The sequence below is a fragment of the Toxorhynchites rutilus genome, chromosome 2 (genome assembly GCF_029784135.1).
Source record: "Toxorhynchites rutilus septentrionalis strain SRP chromosome 2, ASM2978413v1, whole genome shotgun sequence".
Lineage (NCBI taxonomy): Eukaryota > Metazoa > Arthropoda > Insecta > Diptera > Culicidae > Toxorhynchites > Toxorhynchites rutilus.
Window position 1 is genome coordinate 219,280,725 of NC_073745.1, and position 18,753 is coordinate 219,299,477.

Here is an 18,753-nt window from a genome sequence, read left to right on the forward strand (position 1 = left end):
TGCATGGAGAGGTCGATATGCATATGTTAGAGGCAAAGAAGAAAATATACTTTCTGCACCGAAAGCGTATATGATGGTTCTGCTTGCGTGCCGGTGTATCATGAAGTGCGAACCGATGCAGAGTTGTCTCGTTCTCTTTTGTGTCGTGATTTGCAGAACGTAACAACAAAAGGATGCCGCTGGGGGAAATGATTTGTGTATGATCATATTTGAACGAACGAAAGCGATTTTTTCAATGAATGGACACTGAATCAAAGGCAATAAATCACCAACGATGAAGCTCGGATCCACTGATCCATTTTTTACTACTACTCAGGAACAAGAACTGGTGGAGCATTTGCTGCAGCTGGAGAATCGATTCTACGCCATCATAATGCGAGATGTCAATGAACTGGCATTCGAGCTGGCTGATGAAACAACATATCGAATCGGAAATACTTACTTCGGGGTCATTAAGACTTCATGAGATTTTGAGAGATTTTAGACCCACGTAGATAATCGTCTTATAGATTCCGAAAATGTGGTAAATTTTCCACAAATATTTTCAAAGCTCTGCCCGTGGAATATGGATGGCCTTTCCAGAAGTTTGTGTGTAGTTTATGAACAACCCTAAACAATTAATACCTTAGACAACACTGTTCCTGTTATTTTTACTAGACTAAACTGTTTAAAAATAGCATCGCTCCGTCTTACCCGTCATGGTCCGTTTTACCTCGCGAGTGGTCCTTCTTACCCCGCCTGCGAAATAGAAAGTAGGTTTTTAAGATTTCAAAAAATAATGGAAAAACGCCAAAGTTCTACAATCAACAGTTACACATTTTTTCCAAACGCTTATGAAATCACCTTTTATGATTACATCCGTGAATCGGAAATTTGATTTTTCATTAGAGAACGGAACGAAGACATGATAACAAGATTTGATTGGAGGGGGGAAACTCAAGCCACCTGCCCCGGGTGCCATCCAGTCACGCTACGCCACTGCGTGTGATATTTAGTTTGAAAAAGCTAGTTCCGAGAAAAACGCATTTGAAATAATGAATCAAGACCGTAGTAGATTAGATAGAAAATAAAAAAATTTAAATAAAAAATTCGAGCCACTTTAGGCGAGAGTAAGTCCTCAGACTTGTGATAACAGTATTAAACATGCAATCATTAATTGTAAGAGTGAATAGTTTTGGTTTTTTCAGCATCAGTGACACTATATATTTTGTTATTTGTGCGAGAATTCAATGGCGTCGGGGATCATCCATCCCTTTTCATAGAATGTACGGGTGAAACGAAGTCTCTATAGACCAGTTCCTAAAAAAAAGTGAAGTGTCTTCAAAGTATGGTGGCACGGAATTTTACACTGCAAGATTTTTCTTACAACCATTTGCTACAAGTACCGGAAGAAGAGCGAGATTTTTTGTCCCTCAATGAGCTGAAGCAACATCAGTTAACCGAACTTGGAGTGTCAATATCGTCCACGCCGACACAGCCGTCGTTAGTTTCGGTAGTTTCCGCTGACATTACCAATCCTGTCATCAGTACTGGTGGTTTGCTTCAAAATTATCACCATCATAACGTGTTCTACGGAGTCAATGCATTGGCGTCGCAAGCAAAGTAATAATCATCATTGGCTTTTTTATAATTTCTAAATATATCTTATCACAGTGTTTCCTAAAAAAGTGCCTAATGTGAACTGATGGGTATATTATTTTGTATCTCAAATCTCAACAGTGCCAATACCGCAGAAAATGATGGTTTGACAGTGGTGACGGCGTCGACGATTGCAGCTTCCAACGCTGCTCTGCCGGATCCAGCGCAGAGAAGCATGTCGACGGTGTCAAGCATAAACAGCCATCAGCAGGATTCCCAAGAAGATGGAAATCAACATTCGGGGCTGGATCACGGACACCACCACCAAGTGAGCAGTTCCGTTAACGGGGGTGAGAACGGTGTAAGAAAGCGCAAATTATCGTACACGTGAGTAATATTGAAACTGTGCTTGCCTCATTACCACCTTGAATTGTTTCTTCATTCGCGCTCAAACTTATTTGTAAGCAAACTTCTCGATTGCGCATGGTGAAGCCCAGAATCAATTAGCCCACAAGATTTACTAGCTGGTGGTTTGAGAAAATACTTTTCTTTGGCAACTTCAAACAGTCACATCAATGGGTTCAAAAGTTGTTTGGAATTCTTAGCACCCCGGTTCATAATAAAACTTTCATCTCGCTGCAAACAACGGGTTGCATTACAGGGATTTCTGCACGTGCCGTTGGCAGTAGAAAGGTTACAACACTTATTATGGTGAATTAGAACACCCCTTTTGCGTAATAAATGTTTGTAGAAGGAAATTTGTGAACAGGTAGAACTAGGCGATGTTTGGTGCGCAGGACGCCATGTTCGCCACAGCTAAATGTTAAAAAATACTTGTCGGTGATTTTTGTTCTAACATTGAATTGGTCTACTTTCAGCTGTCCTTTCCCCAGCGAAGCTGTACAAAAAGTGTGTCACCTGTGTGATGTAATTCTCGTGTAGAGAATTCGTTGCACTTTCAGGGTTTCACTGTTTGGAAAATGTGCGTGGTTTTTCTTGCTACACTCGAACTCGGATATAATTTACTCTTCGTTGTTGTCCTCTTTGATTGCACCAGGGAGATTGTACAAATGACATAGCGAATAGACATTTTCGTTGTGTTTTTTCTATGACTCGATGTTAAAAAGTCACCGGACACAAGTCTTGAACGGAAAGATGCATTCAAGAGCGATCGGTTCTGTTGTGTGATTCTTTTGAGAATATCTATAAAAGGGAATCTTGTCAGTGGGGAATGATGTATCAAAAATCCACTGCAATGTTGTACCCTTCCGAACTCAGTTTCTGGCATTCCGAAATTCTGGAATTTCGAAAATGTGATCAACTAACGATGTCTGCTCTGAATCTTTCTTCAGTTTACGAATCTTGTGAAAAGAATCCCAAAACCATGAGATAAATTGCAGACACAAATAGATGTTTAATTAACCCTCCTGTACTCGTGCGCAAAATCGTAACTCGTATACTCACAGATAATACAGGTCGGACTCGATTATCCGGGATTCGATTATCCGGAGTTTTTTTTTTGATTTTCAGAAATTTTGAATAATTTGTATAATAAATCCATATTAATAGCTAATATGGGTATCAAATGAGAGGGCTTAACTAGTAGAATGCAGTTAATTATGAAAAATGCAAATCAAAAATGGCGGCCACTACAAAATGGCGGATTTCATATTTTCTCAGAACCGCTGCAATGTGGGTATCAAATGAAACGGCTTGATTGGTAGAACACAGTTATTTGTGAAAAACGTAAATCCAAGATGGCGGCCGCTACAAAATGGCGGATTATGTATATATTTTCTCAAAATCCTATCAATATAGGTATATATAATAAAATAAAAGGGCTTGACCAGTAGAACACAATTACTTATGAAAAATGGGAATCAAAGATAACTACCGCTACAAAATGGCGGATTACACATTTTCTCAGAACCCCATCAATATGTATATCAAATGAAACGGATTGACTAGTAGTATACAGTAATTTATGAAAAATGCAAATCCAGAGTGGCCGTCACCACAAAATGGCACCATATTTTTTTTCAAAACCTCATCAATATAGATATCAAAAGAAAGTTCTCGATTAGTAGAACATAGCAGATTATGAAAAATCCAACGCCAAGATGGCCGTAGTCACCAACTTATTTTTAAATGGTTTCATTCAGCTTGAACTGTTCGTATGTATGTTTGAATGTTTGTAAGGTTGTTCCACATTAACAGAAAACTGAAATGGTTCCTGTTAACTGATTGATCTGAAATTTGGAAGACACCTTCAAATTCTATTGTCATTATAAAACTACGTATTCCATGATTTTGAAAAGTTCAATTTTTCAATTTTCAATTTTGTCGTCGTCACTAAATGGTCGACTACGTATTTTTAGCAATCCCTCAATATCGGTATCAAATGAATTGATTTGACTAATAGAATACATTTCATCAAGAAAATATTCCGAAGAAAATTAGGTAAGAAATAAACGTTGGATTTGCATTATCATTATTCATTATTATTGATTCATCATATACCAAACGATTTCATTTTAGTCTCATCATTGCCCTAAATTAATGAAGGAACGGATCTGATAACTATTAACTGCTACTTGTTTTATTATTTTCTAGCTCTTAGTACATTAAACCGTCTAATAAAAAAAAAAATATTTTATTTTTTAGTTTTAAAGCTATGTTCCAAATTTCAGATTAATCAGTCAACAGGAACGGAATCAATTTTCTATTAATGTTGGGCTGCCCTACAAACACTCAAACATACATACACACAGGCAAGCTGAATGGAACCATTAAAAAGTAATTGTTTATTTGGGAACTGCGGTCATCTTGGATTTGGATTTTCCATGATCTACTGTGTTCTACCAGTCGTGCATTTTCATTTTATACCCATATTGATGGAGCTTTGAAAATAATAATTGCGCCATTTTATGGTGGCGACCATTTTGGATTTGCATTTTTCATAATTCGATTATCCGGAGTGAAAAAAAAATCAATACTCCGGATAATCGAGTCAGACCTGTATTGCCAAAAAATTACATTTTTTGGCGTTATTGGTATTTATATAAAGAAAAAGATATAATTGGATGAAAAACTTCAGGAAACTCCAGTTTGAATAGTCATTGAATTCAACCACAGGGTCGAAAATAGCTGCTACTAGCTATACTGCTCACCCGTGTACATTGAAGTATCATTCTTGTGTTAACTAGTACCTTGAAACAGTCGTCAAACTCTGTTGCATTTCCCCCTTTCAGCACACGAAAAAGCTTTTTTCTGTCGAAAATAATGTAAATCGTACCAGAAGTACAAAATGCTATGCGACTCTCAAAATAAACGTGTTGTTTTGGTACAGTTTGCGATAAAATGTTTCTCTAATTTACTCCAAACTTAGTAAAATCGGCTAAAAAATGGTTGGTATGGTATTGAAACGTTCACGTTTACGAGTATTTTGTGGAGAATTTGCCATTAGAAGTTACTGCAATATTTACATAATTACAGATGATTTTCTAATCGAGTACAAAAAAAAACAATGTTTTGGCAATTTTTGAAATTGAAGCGAAATTTTTTTTTCATCTAAGCTAATAACTTTATACATAATTTACTGGAGTTTTCAAAACTGTGTGATCATTACCTTTTGAATTATTCATCATCAAAAACGAAGGGGTAATTTTTCAATAAAACAGAAATATCTCAGTTTGAGAAGATCCTACAGGAACGTTCTAGGAACCAAAGAAAAGCTAGTTGATAAGGTTAATTGAATTTGCTATTGTTTTGTAGAGCAGAAAACGGTGTTAGTCCACAAAATCTTTGAAAAAAAGAAAAAAAATCGATTTTTTATTTCTTATTCCACATATCAAGATAAAAATATGTACGTAAAAAATATTATAATACCTCAAAGTTGGATGCGTTGTTTTTTTTTACGAAGTAATAGCATGTCAGAAATTATTCAAAATTTTCGACTTGGCACTCTGTTCCTGTTATTTTTACCGAGTTTATTTCTCGAGAAAGTGCAATCTTTTGGTTGTTTCCAAATAAAACTGAATCGAGCTTTGTTACTGCTTTATTATAACTTCTTTTGTATACCGAAGTCTCTAAGATTCGTTGACGAAAGAATATTTATAACAAAAAATAAAATTATCTTTTTTAAAATTATAAAGATAATAATATTCGAGTACGAATATATACTATTTAAGACTATTTAATTTCTTTTTCGATCAAATCAGAGCATTTTTCTGTACATCTTGTTACCATGAATGGCAGAAAATTCTTCTTCGATGGTTCATCAGCTGAACTTTCGAAATATCAATGACAAATCGCTCAATTTCATACATGCTCCAACGTATTGCACTTTAGTTTTTTGCATGAAGCGTGAATAATTGTTCTGATGGATCCATCTCAATACTTCAACAGTACAAACACTGCGGATAATGAGGGTTTGACGGCGTCAACGGTTACCACATCTAACGTTGTTCTGCTGGATCCAGCGCAGGGAAGGATGTCGGCGGTGTCTAGCGTTTACAGCCATCAGCAGGATTCTCAAGACGGTGGAAGCCATCATTTGGGGCTGGAACATGGACACCATCATCATGTGAGCAGTTCCGTTAATAGCACCGGAAGTGGTATTAGAAAGCGTAAATATTCGTACAAGTGAGTGTTATTCAAAGTTATGCATTTGTTTTTTTCATAATGTATTGAATAACTTGCAATGATTAGAATTATTTTTGACCTAGTTTGTTAGTTGTATTTTGTAAAAACTATTCCAAACTATTCTCGCTATTGTAATGGGAGATTTCTGTGACACATATTGTATTTCATTCTAATTGATGTTTCGCTATGTAAAGCGTCATCGTTTGACCCACTCCTTGAATGATTCAGGAATATGAATTTTGATATAGCCATTAGGCCGATTTGTGCATTATTGCTTACAAAATTAGGTCTTCATAGAGGATTTTGGAGCAGTTGGAGCGGTTAGAGGACAACATTCGTGTTGTTTTTAGAATGAATGTCACAAATAGATATGTATTTCAGCTGTTTTTTTTGTTCCGATTTTTTTAATTGCGCTGAAACACTTTCTTTGATTTCTACTGCAAATTTTTAATGTACGTGGTTCAATTGTTTAATCCACTGACCTTTTTTTCCAGAATATATATTTTATCAAGGCATATATGGCGTTAGCCTGAGCAGCTAGATACATCCTATTGGGGTGCTACTGACCATTAATCAGCGACTCTTCCTAGTCTGTACCTCATATCAATCGTGGTGCATCTCTCTTGACTCGAGGAATCCAGGGTAATTCACTGACCTTAATACTAATGATCCTGTGAAGCTGAAACTAAGCATGAACACCACTCACAGTGCTGTCTAGTCTACATATCATAACTTCAAGCCCGTGAAATCTCAAAGTTTAAATGAAAATTTCTGGTTTTTTTTGTTTACGATGGTATATGACATTTATTGGATATAATTCTGATGATTTTATAAACAGGAATGTCTCCTTTGTCAATTCGAAGATATTTTTATACTTTATACATATATACTTCTTACTTTATCTTAAAGTGTTTGAATGTGAACCATTTTCCAGTTTTGGATGTGGAAGAAAGAAATTATCCGGAATAAATATACGAGCACGCAGGTTTGTACAAATACGGACATGTTAAGAACTTCAATTGTTTTTCTTGGGAACACATTTTTCCCAAAACTTGAAGACAATTTCAAGCAATTCAGTATACTATTTTTCCAATTAATCAACCGAATGTTTTACAAAAAAAAAGTTTTTCAATGATTTTTGATAAAATTAAAACAGACCGAAAGGTAGAACATTTTTTCGATGCGGGTAATACGGACAAATAGTGGGGGAATATGGACTGGTTTGTAATATACCGCGTAGAAGCGTAGAAGTGTACCACTCGCGAGAGGAATAATTTCACTCTCTCTCTCATCGTTTGTGTATTCAGCAAATGAAATAGAACAAACAGAGAATGCGACCGAAAATAGAGTTGAATCCCCTTACATCACTTCCCATCATGCATTGGATATGATCCATTTCGCCCCACCAATGCAATTATTTCAATAATTGATATTTTCCACTTCCAAATGAGGGGCTCAAAATTTGGTTGTGTTGGTGAGAATCAGACCGGTTAGGAAATTCAAGCACGTCTTTTAGCAGCCGTTACTGTTTTGGCAGCTTTAAAGCTGAAATATATTTACAATTTACAATATTTACAAGTTACAATTTGACTTCCGTTTACATTGTACATTTTTCGTTACATTTTAGCTTGTGCTTTCCTGGAGAAATATTTTCTCCAACCTCCAATCTAATCCTTGAATTCCAATTTCTATCTGCGATTATTCAATAATAGAATCCATTTCATACTTCATACTACTATACATACTGTTTATCGCTTTCCTCACATCTATTCCAATATCCTTCTAATCATTCTAATCCTTCAAATATCCTTATTATCCGCTATCAATCCTTTTCAGCTCTATTATTCACTTCACAATCCTTACTTTTTCGTTTGTTTTGTTTGTTTGTTATTATGCCATATTACTATCCCGTCTCACTCTCGCTGGATGACAGCTGCCAGGCAGGGCTCCCGGGACTCACCAATTCACCCGTCAGAGCTGCCGTCTGTTGCACGGTGGGTTCGACAACAGGTTGTAAATGACATCATCGACATGCATCGACTCTCTCTTTTAGTCATAACTTAGCTGCACCTAGGATTGGGCTTTAGAAGATCGATCTTTTCCATTCCGATTTCCGATTTTTTTTGGATCGATTCTTCGTACTAGTTCATGACTCCTCTTTGGAAAAATGAAAAATTTCACACAGCAATTGAATACTCAATCTTTATACATAATAGACAATTGCCCATCGACTGGGAGTATGAAGAAGTACCGGAATATAACAAGACGAACTTTGAAGCAATCAAATGTAGCCTACAAACCATAGAATGGCAAACTTTATTAAACAGCGAACGAGATGTCAACTTAACTGTACATATTCTTCACGAAATTCTGAATAACATAATATCAGAATTTGTGCCGAAGAAAAGAAGACGAAGAAATTCAACCAGCAAATATCCTATTTGGTTTAACGTTCAAATAAGAAATCTAAAGAATAAAAAACAAAAAGCACATAAAAAATACAAAATAGACAAAAGTCATCAAAATTTGCTTGAATATCAAAATATTTCCCAAGAATTAAATTTTGCAATTAAAAGTGCACACGAAGAGTACAATAGAAAGGTCGAAACTGAAGTCAAATCATGCCCGAAGAAATTCTTTAATTACGTAAAGTCTAAGCTCAAAAGTAATAACTTCCCATCGCAGATGCATCTCGATGAGGATGTGAGGAATTCTTCGAACGAAATTTGTAATCTCTTTGCAAATTTCTTTCAGGAAGTATATACCACATTTTCCGAAGAAAATCGCGATCGGAACTACTTTTCATTTTTACCGGATTATCCAAATGACATATCGGTGAACTTTCTTTCACAACAGGAAATATGCCATGCACTAAAAAAATTAGACGGAACAAAAGGACCAGGACCTGACGGAATAGCACCTATATTCCTAAAGAACCTGGCAGAGGAACTCACCCTTCCCTTACATTGCATTTTCAATATGTCACTACAAACTGGAATATTCCCAGAAAAATGGAAACAATCTTTTTTGGTACCTATCTTTAAATCAGGAGCTAAATCTGACGTACGTAATTATCGTGGAATTGCCATTATCTCTTGCATTCCTAAACTATTCGAAGCAATAGTCAACGAAAAAGTCTTCCAACAAGTAAAGAATAGAATTACGTGTATGCAACATGGCTTCTTCAAAGGCCGTTCAACTGCAACTAATCTGTTGGCTTTTGTGACTTTTATTTTGAATGCAATGGAAAATGGCAAACACGTAGAAACTCTTTACACTGACTTCAGTAAAGCATTTGACCGCATCGACATTCCATTACTACTCTTCAAATTGCAGAAAATAGGAATGGAACAAAGACTCTTAAACTGGCTTAATTCTTATCTAACAAACCGTGAACAAATTGTTCATTTTCAAAATTCTCTTTCAAATCCAGTAAAAGTCACTTCGGGAGTCCCACAAGGCTCTCATCTTGGTCCTCTTCTTTTCATTCTGTACGTTAATGACATCTCCTTCGTTCTCAAGCGTATCAATGTACTTGTGTATGCCGACGACATGAAGCTTTTCGCGGAAATTGGAAATGAAAACGACATCGAAGCATTTCGAAACGAAATACATGTATTCCATACTTTTTTTTTCCCAGATCTTTTTTTTTTTTTATTTAAGTCATTTATTTTTACAGGCTCAGTTACATAGGTTTAAAGGAGCCGAACTCTTTGTGTTGTATTCCATACTTGGTGTGATAAAAATCTACTAACACTGAATGTGAAAAAGTGCAACTCTATAACATTTAGCAGAAAAAAACATGTACCAAATATTGTAATATGTCTTGGAAATCAAAATGTAGAAAAATGTGAAATAGTTAGAGATCTAGGCGTCGTCCTGGACTGTAAACTCACATTCATAGAACACTACAACTCTGTAATAAATAAGGCGAATAGTGTGTTAAGTTTTGTCAAACGCTTCTCACATAACTTCCAGGACCCATACACAATAAAGCTTTTATATATTACATATGTAAGGCCTATTCTGGAATACTGTAACATCGTTTGGAACCCGTATATGGTCGTACATGAAGAACGCATTGAGTCAGTCCAGAAACAGTTTCTTCTATTTGCACTTCGTAAACTCAACTGGACCTCATTTCCACTTCCTTCATATGAAGCACGTTGCATGCTCATAAACATCCAAACACTAAAAGAACGCCGTGAATTTGCAATGCTTTCTTTTGTTAATGACCTAATTTCGTAACGAGTACAGTCAGCTGAATTACTAGAAAAACTAAATTTCTATGTACCTGGGCGTCAACTAAGAACGCGAAATTTGTTTCTAACCAAAACATCCAGAACAAATTATGCAAATAACGCCCCTATCAATCGCATGATGCGTATATACAATCAGCACTGCGAAATAATTGACACAACAATGAATAAAAAACAGCTAAAAAGAAACATGTACCGCAAAAATAATATTTAACCTAAGAAAACATTGTAACATTAGTGTATAAGTGTGTAGTCTACATTTGTTTGACGAAATGAATAAATAAATAAATACTCGAAAAAATCGATCTTTTTCTTCCGATTTTTTTTCGATGAATTTTATACGCAATATAGCAACGGTTAATTTGAATGCCATCAACTTTTGAAAAATCATTGCTGAGGGATTTTATATATAAAAATGATCTGGATATTGTTTTCGTTCAAGAATTGGCCTTTGAAGACTTTTGCTTTTCAAAAAGTCATGTAGCGATCGTACATATCAGCGACGACGGAAAAGGAACAGGAATCTTAGTGCGCAACAATTCTGAATATTCTGATATTTTATTGAGTGGTAACGGTCGATTGTCATCAGTGTGAATTGACTCAATAAATCACATAAATATTTATGCCCATTCCGGAAGCAACTTTAGGAAAGAAAGGGATAAGCTGTTCACAGAGGAAATAATTGTTCACTTGTCACATGGGAAAGAAAATGTGCTGGTAGGTGACTTCAATTGTATTCTTGAAACTTACGATTCAAATGGTTCTGGTAACATCTGTCATGGTCTTAGACAGCTGACGTCTAATCTTGGTCTCAAAGATGTGGAAAAAAATATTTTAAAAAATCGTGTTAATTTCACTTTCTTCAGGGGTCCATCAAAATCACGTTTGGGTCGATTCTACAGTTCAAGTAACTTCATAAATCTAGTTCAAAACATTAAAACAGTTCCTCTAGCATTTTAGAATCATCACAGTGTAATCATTAAATTTAATGTTCCCAACGTGAAGAGTGTCCGTTTTATAGGAAGGGGCTACTGGAAACTAAATTGTTATTTTTTAAAAGATGAAGATATCAAAACAAGATTTATTTCGATGTATGCTTCCTTAAAAAATCGAAATTCTTTTCGAAGTTTAAGCGTTTGGTGGAATAATGACTTCAAATCTAATATAAAACGATTTTTCAAGACAGAAAGCTGTAATATAAATCAGCAAATATGCAGAGAGAAAAGTTTCTACTATCAATGTTTAAATGAACTATTTCAAAAACAAGCAGAAGGAGAAAACGTTTTGGATGAAATGAAAATAGTTAAAATCAAAGTTGATGACAATTGAAAAGAATAAATAAGATTTCTACTCTCATTACATCAAAGAGTCTAACATTGTGGAAGACGAAAAAATCAGTTTGTATCAGGCTACATCAACATTATCAAGGTCAACAAGGTCAATGATCAGTCTTCGTATCAATGACATAGTAACATCGGATGTAAGAATTTTAAAAAAGAGTATCTACGATAATCTTTCGCATATTTTTAGTAAACAGATGAAACTGATGAAACGGATCACCAACATGTTTTACAGTACATTACCAAAACACTTTCTTCGGAAAACAGAGAGGATTTAGTTAGATCAATTGAAGAAAATGAATTGGAATACGTTCTTAAGCATGTATCCAAAAGGTCTCCCACAGGACCGGATGGTTTGGGTTATGAATTTTACAGCACTTTTTTCGAAACGATAAAAGGTGAAATGCTAGATTTATTTAATTCATACCTTCGATTTGGAGAGTATCCTCTTGGCTCCTTTTCGTCTGGAATAATAACATTGATACCTCAAAGAGGTGATGAGCATGGTTTGAATAACCGACGACCGATCAGCATGCTCAATACAGACTATAAGTTGTTCAAAAAAATTTTGTGAGTCAGGTTACAGCCCTTACTGAGTGATCTCATTAGCCCGGGTCAATCAGCCTGCCTAGATGATCGATCCTGTATTGACAATCTGCGCACTCTCCGGAATACACTGTTAAAATCACAACAAACACGCCATTTCAAAGGAGTTCTTCTTAGTATGGATCAGGAAAAAGTCTTTCATCGGGTTGATCACGATTTTTTGTGAGCTATTCTAGAAAAATTCCAATTTCCAATTATGTTTATCGAAAGGTTATATAAATACGCTAACTCTAGAGTTTTATTCAATGGTTTTCGAACTCACGCTTTCGCAATCAATTCGTCGGTACGGCAAGGCTGCCTCTTGAGTATGGCTCTGTTTTGTCTTTATATCGAGCCTTTGATTAGAATGATTTATTCGAATATTGATGGTTTTCTGATTGGAAATTATTTCGTAAGAATAATTGCTTATGCGGACGATATCAACATTCTCATACGTAACTATCACGAATTTGACCGAGTCTTAGAACTAGTTCATTATTTTAGTATTTATGGTAAAATTAAAATGAATTTCCTTAAATCGAACTTTTTACGATTCAATAACTGTCGTTCTGGGCCTCATATGATTAAGGAAGTTGATAGTTTAAAAAAATTAGGAATAGATTTGCATAAACATTTTTAGCAAACTGTTGAAATCAACTATACCAACTTAGTGTCCAACTTGAAATTTATAATTTCCCTGTATGCACAGAGAAAATTAATCTTATTCAAAAAGTGTTCATTTTGAATATTTATATTCTCTCAAAACTATGGTATATTGTTCAAATATTTCCATCAGCGAACAAACATATTGCAGAGATAAAAAGTTTGTGCAATAAATTTATTTGGAAAGGATACCTGTATAGTGTAGCGAAAAATGAATTATGCCTGCCAACGTTCAAGGGTAGTTTAGGATTGGAAGATGTAGAAACCAAATCTAAAAGTCTTTTTATAAAAAAAAACATTCTACACGCATACCGCGATCCCAACCAACACCTCGATGAATTTATGTTGAATAACGTTAACAATAGATACTTACGCTAGGGAATGGCTGGTTATTGCTAGATGTTTAGAAGAGGATTCTAATTTGAATACAAGTAGGAAAATATATCTCCATTTTCAAAATGCGATGAATATTAAACCTCGTTTGCAAACAGAACTGCCCAACGTGCCCAACTTATTTGTGATGTATAAATATTTAGTTCCTACGCGTAGCAAAATGTTCAATCACCGAATAGCAGGAATAGATTCTCCTCTTTGCAGCATTTGTGGTAGTCTCGATACACTGAAACACAGGATAAAACTTTGTACTTCAGCTTTGACGGTTTGGTCGTGGATCAAGTCTATAATACATTTGCGGATGAAACTACAAATCCGTGATCCAGAAGAGTTGATTGCGTCACAAATTTCTGAAAAATGTTACAGATCGAAAGCTGCCCTATGGCTTATTGTAGAGGGAATTAAATTCAATTTGAATAATTTTGGTAAGACTCGCAATGATTATCTGATAGCGTTCAAAGATGGAATACGAGAAGTACGGTGGAACAATAAGAAAAAAATTGAAAAACAATTCAAAGGGTTTCTGAATATCTGCTAAGGTCGATTAGGCTTCACTTGGAGTAATAGTGCTTCGCTAGTTCTTAACTCTTTGTGGTCGTTTGTCTGCTCCCAACCACCATACCTTTTTTACCGTTCTGGTCGTTTGTCTGCTCTCAGCCACCACAGCAATAAACCATGCTTATCTAATATTTTATTCAACTTCAACGAAGTTTGATGTCTAGTGAACCTTTTCAAGAATCAATACGGTGCTCCTATGAGTAATAGATAACGGTACAAACAAAGTAGTCACCCACACACGACAACGCACGGTGCCTTGAATCCATAGGAATGTGGGACAAAAATCATAACAGCAGAATTTTGCATTGTAACCCTTCGGTGTGGTCGAAAAGACTGTTCATATGTATCAGAACTACTGTTTGCATAAATGTGTCATGTTGTTCGAATAATCGCCTAAGTGTCTCAAGCGACAAAATCTTTGTTCGTCTAAAGTGAAAAGTTCTGATAATTTCGGATACGCAGAAATCATTTTTTGAGTAACTACTGGCTTAAATTTTGTTGAAGTAGTTGTTTTCAAAGAGCAGAATAATTGGTTGCATAAGTATCTTATGCCATCTGAACAATCTCATGTGAAAAAAAATGTTTGTTAAAAGTGACAAGTTCTAATCTTTTCGGATACAAATTGCTAACATGATTAAACGCATTTATTGCATCAATGGCAAAAGTGTCTCATATTCAACGTCAATAATAAAAATAAAATAATGTATTGATTATACTTCGTATGATTTACTCCTGGAGACTGTTTCTAAAGATTTCACACGAAGAAGAAATATAAAATATAATTATAAAATAAAAACATTACATTAAAACACATTGTTAAGTTAATACATATATATATATAGTTCACAAAAATTTTTTTATTTTTCATAATCTTGCATGTATTACTGCTTTTTCAAGGAAAAATAATTTCGACCAGTACGACACCCATGCCCAAATTTAATACGACCGCAAAGGGTTAATATGCTGGTTAGGAAAAAAAAGGATTTTCCAATACGTTAATTATTAACCCCGAGTTGCCGCGAGTAATCGGTATTGCTAACCTTAGGTTTAGATTAGGTTGAGGTAGGTTAAGTTAGCTTAAGGTTTTCTACTCGTTTTTGCAAACAAAAATGATAATTCAAAGCACAGGCAATGAATTGTATCTGATGAAAATGAAATAAATAAAATGAATAAGGGAAAAAAAGAGCGACTTGTTTCGTTGCTGAATGGTTTGAAACAGAAGGGACATTTTTTAGCCTCTCATTTCAGTCATCATGTGGGATGAGATAAATCTTCCTTTAAAGACTTCATACATTTGTTAAATTTGAAAGTTCCTTGGTACTCATGACGCTATGTTTCATAATTAAAACTTGTTCACGCTCCGAGCACAGAAGTCATTGTTAGGGTCACTCGTGTTGTTGACAGAGAGAGTCTTACCAATGTGATTTAGTTAAAATTCTCGGTTTTCGTCATTCGAGAGTGTTGACGTATAGTCAGAACTACCGACACTTCGCTACATGCTGCATTCTTGTACCATACATTTCGAAGTGGAAATTATATTTATTTATGTGATACGGAATACCCAACCCTGACAAATAGCGATTTTGAGAAAGCGACATTTAAAAGTTCGAAGATCCATGTTATGAAATAAGTGTTTTTACGTTACTCTACTCTCCGTATTCCTGAAAAAAAAACACAGTGTCGCCAGATTTGGCTCCTGTGCCTTTCTAACTGTTGTTTGCCAATTTCTTTTTTGCTCTGAAAAAGAATCCATATTTTGAAGATAAGAATATCCGACAGATATGACACAGAAATCTAATTTGGAATTTATCTATTTTCTCAGTGACAACAGTGATGCTGAAGAAGACACAGCCGATGATGCCAAATCTAATCGGACTACGGATGACAGTAAGAAGTGAGTTGAAAAACAAATTTTACGAACCTGGTTTGATGTTCGTAATAAAGATCATAGATTGTATGATTCAATATATTGATTAAATTAACTATCTATATCACATATTTTATGGGGAGAAGTACTATTTTGATAATTTGTTCAATTTCATTTACATAAATCTATTTAAATCATCTCCAATAATATTGTATGCATTCTTGCCCTATATAATTGCATAACAGGCAAAATCACAGCGAAATCGAGAAACGTCGGCGTGATAAGATGAACTCCTACATTACGGAACTGTCGGCTATGATTCCGATGTGCCATGCAATGTCCCGCAAGCTGGACAAACTGACGGTTCTACGGATGGCCGTGCAGCACCTGAAAACGATTCGGGGAGCGGTTCATTCGTACACCGAAGGTCACTACAAGCCGGCGTTCCTCTCGGATCAAGAGTTGAAGATGCTGATCCTCCAGGCCGCTGAAGGATTTCTCTTTGTAGTGGGCTGCGATCGCGGTCGGATTTTGTATGTGTCCGAGTCGGTTTCGCAGGTGTTGAACTATTCCCAGGTATGATTGACATGTTCTTCTAAAGACGTACAGATGTTTTAAATAAACGATAATATTGCACAGGGAGATCTGTTGGGTCAGAGTTGGTTCGATATTCTCCATCCTAAAGATGTGGCGAAGGTGAAAGAACAGTTGTCCTCATCAGATCTTAGTCCGAGGGAGAGATTGATAGATGCTAAAAGTAAATCACGATAAACCTTTTTCGGCAGCAAGAACATACTTTACTGTTGGAAAATACATTTCAGCTATGCTTCCCGTCAAGACTGATGTTCCTCAGGGAGCTACGAAGCTTTGTCCCGGGGCAAGACGGTCATTTTTCTGCAGGATGAAGTGTAAAACTAACATTCAGGTCAAAGAAGAATCTGAAACGAACACCTCGTCGGCCAGTTGCCATCGGAGGAAGAATAAAATGAATACGGGTGAGATAAATGTTCCCGACGGTAGATCTCAATAAAAACATAACAACCCCATTATTTTTCACTTGCAGACAAAAAGTATTCCGTCATACAATGCACTGGTTATCTGAAATCATGGGCTCCCGCAAAAATCGGTTTGGATGAGCATGGCACCGATGGGGAGAATGATTCCTGTAACCTATCGTGCCTTGTTGCGGTGGGTCGAGTACAACCTAATCTATTCCAGAACCATAGCTATAGTAATGTTAATTTCAAAAATCAACCTTCCACGGACAACAATGGCGGTGGCTCTAGTGCAACAGGATCGGCTGCAACGAATAACTACAAACGGTTCAACAGACACAACATCCAGAACCTACGAAATGTACAATTTATATCCCGCCATGCGATGGACGGAAAGTTCCTATTTGTTGACCAGCGTGCCACGTGGGTTCTGGGGTTTCTCCCGCAGGAACTGCTGGGCACCAGCATGTACGAATATTACCATCACGAGGATATCCCGGCGTTGGCGGAATCCCACAAGGCGGCATTGCAGGGAACCCAATGCGTGACCACGTCTGTCTATAAGTTAAGGACGAAAGAGAACGGTTTCGTGCGTGTGCAGAGCGAGTGGAAATCATTCCGGAATCCATGGACCAAAGAGATTGAGTATTTGATTGCAAAAAATAATGTGATTTTGTCGGATTTGGCCGACGGCCCAGGAGGGAACTGTATCGGTGGGGGCGCAACCATGCAACGTAAGGGCAACGGTGGCAACAATGAACTTATCGACGGAAACAACGAAACCAACGGACAAAGTACGGTTGAATGCGACATTTTTGATCATTGTGAGTATGACCCGGTAGAAGTTTATCAAGCTATTTTTTTTCGATAGTAACGTTACGCTTTGATTGCAGCTAATGGAACAGAAATACAACGGATAATAAACTCGCACGTTGAAGCCAGTAAAATTGGTCGCCAAATTGCGGAGATAGTTTTGGACACACAACGAAGAATCGGCGAGTCATCTACCGGTATGTTGAAAATAATAGTAAAATAGGAGCAACTTTTACTGCAATTCGAACGATTCACTTTGTCTCATATTTACTGGCGGTATGGCCCCGTGTGGCTTCTTTCTATTTCTGAAATTCAAATTTCCGCTTCGTGGGATCCGTTTTCACAGCAATGAATACATGAAAACGAATTCGGTTCGAGAATTGAGGGCAATTCCTGAATACAGCTATAGAAAGTGTTTCGATGACTGGATTGCTCGTTGGAAAATGTGTGTTGCTTCTGAAGGGGTCTATTTTGAAGGCGATAATATAAATTTAGATGATAAAAAAAAACATTTTCCCAATTTCCCGATCAAATATATGACACACATTGACGAATTGTTAAACGTGGAAAAGGTAAACAAAAAAAGAAAATTATAATTACTATATGGGCTGAAAAGTCCCGCGTTTTTTAATGATAACAATCGTTTTTTGGGCAAAGCTGTATTTATTTCTCAACATAGTTTCCTTCGAGGGCAATACACTTGGTATAGCGAGATTCCAATATTTCGATTCCTTTTCTGTAGTACGAAACGTCTAAGTCTTCAAAATATGCCTCAATAGTGCGATAACTTTCTCATTCGATATGAATCTCTTTCCCTGGAGCCACCGCTTGAGGTTTTGGTACATATAGCAGTCGATGGGGCCAGGTCTGGAAAATATGGTTGGTGAGCAACCAATTGGAATTGTAATTGGTCCAACTTGGCCATTGCTTATAAGGACGTATTCGACGATGCGTTGTCGTGATGGTACAGAACTTTTTGCTTCGCCTTATGGATCTATTGGAGCTTTATTTCGTCATTCAGTTTGTCCAATACTGCATAATACTCTCCGGTGATTGTT

At 36.3% G+C, this 18,753-nt stretch overlaps 1 protein-coding gene across 16 annotated transcripts in view; it reads left to right on the forward strand.

Annotated features, from left to right (window-relative positions):
• The window catches only part of LOC129771502 (protein cycle), an 88,112-nt gene that overhangs the window by 58,850 nt on the left and 10,509 nt on the right, over positions 1 to 18,753 (forward strand). For 6 of the 16 annotated variants that reach the window (XR_008742395.1, XM_055775208.1, XM_055775205.1 and 3 more), the window contains exons 2-10: positions 1,173 to 1,602; positions 1,720 to 1,965; positions 5,986 to 6,222; positions 15,843 to 15,914; positions 16,133 to 16,463; positions 16,527 to 16,644; positions 16,709 to 16,882; positions 16,951 to 17,706; positions 17,776 to 17,892. Coding sequence is in view for 15 of the 16 variants with exons in the window: in XM_055775208.1 (XP_055631183.1) it covers positions 1,328 to 1,602; positions 1,720 to 1,965; positions 5,986 to 6,222; positions 15,843 to 15,914; positions 16,133 to 16,463; positions 16,527 to 16,644; positions 16,709 to 16,882; positions 16,951 to 17,706; positions 17,776 to 17,892 (2,326 nt within the window). In the remaining variant the exon portion in view is untranslated. The remainder of the gene's footprint in view (positions 1 to 1,172; positions 1,603 to 1,719; positions 1,966 to 5,985; positions 6,223 to 15,842; positions 15,915 to 16,132; positions 16,464 to 16,526; positions 16,645 to 16,708; positions 16,883 to 16,950; positions 17,707 to 17,775; positions 17,893 to 18,753) is intronic. The other 10 variants (XM_055775213.1, XM_055775206.1, XM_055775209.1 and 7 more) reach the window with 4 other exon arrangements.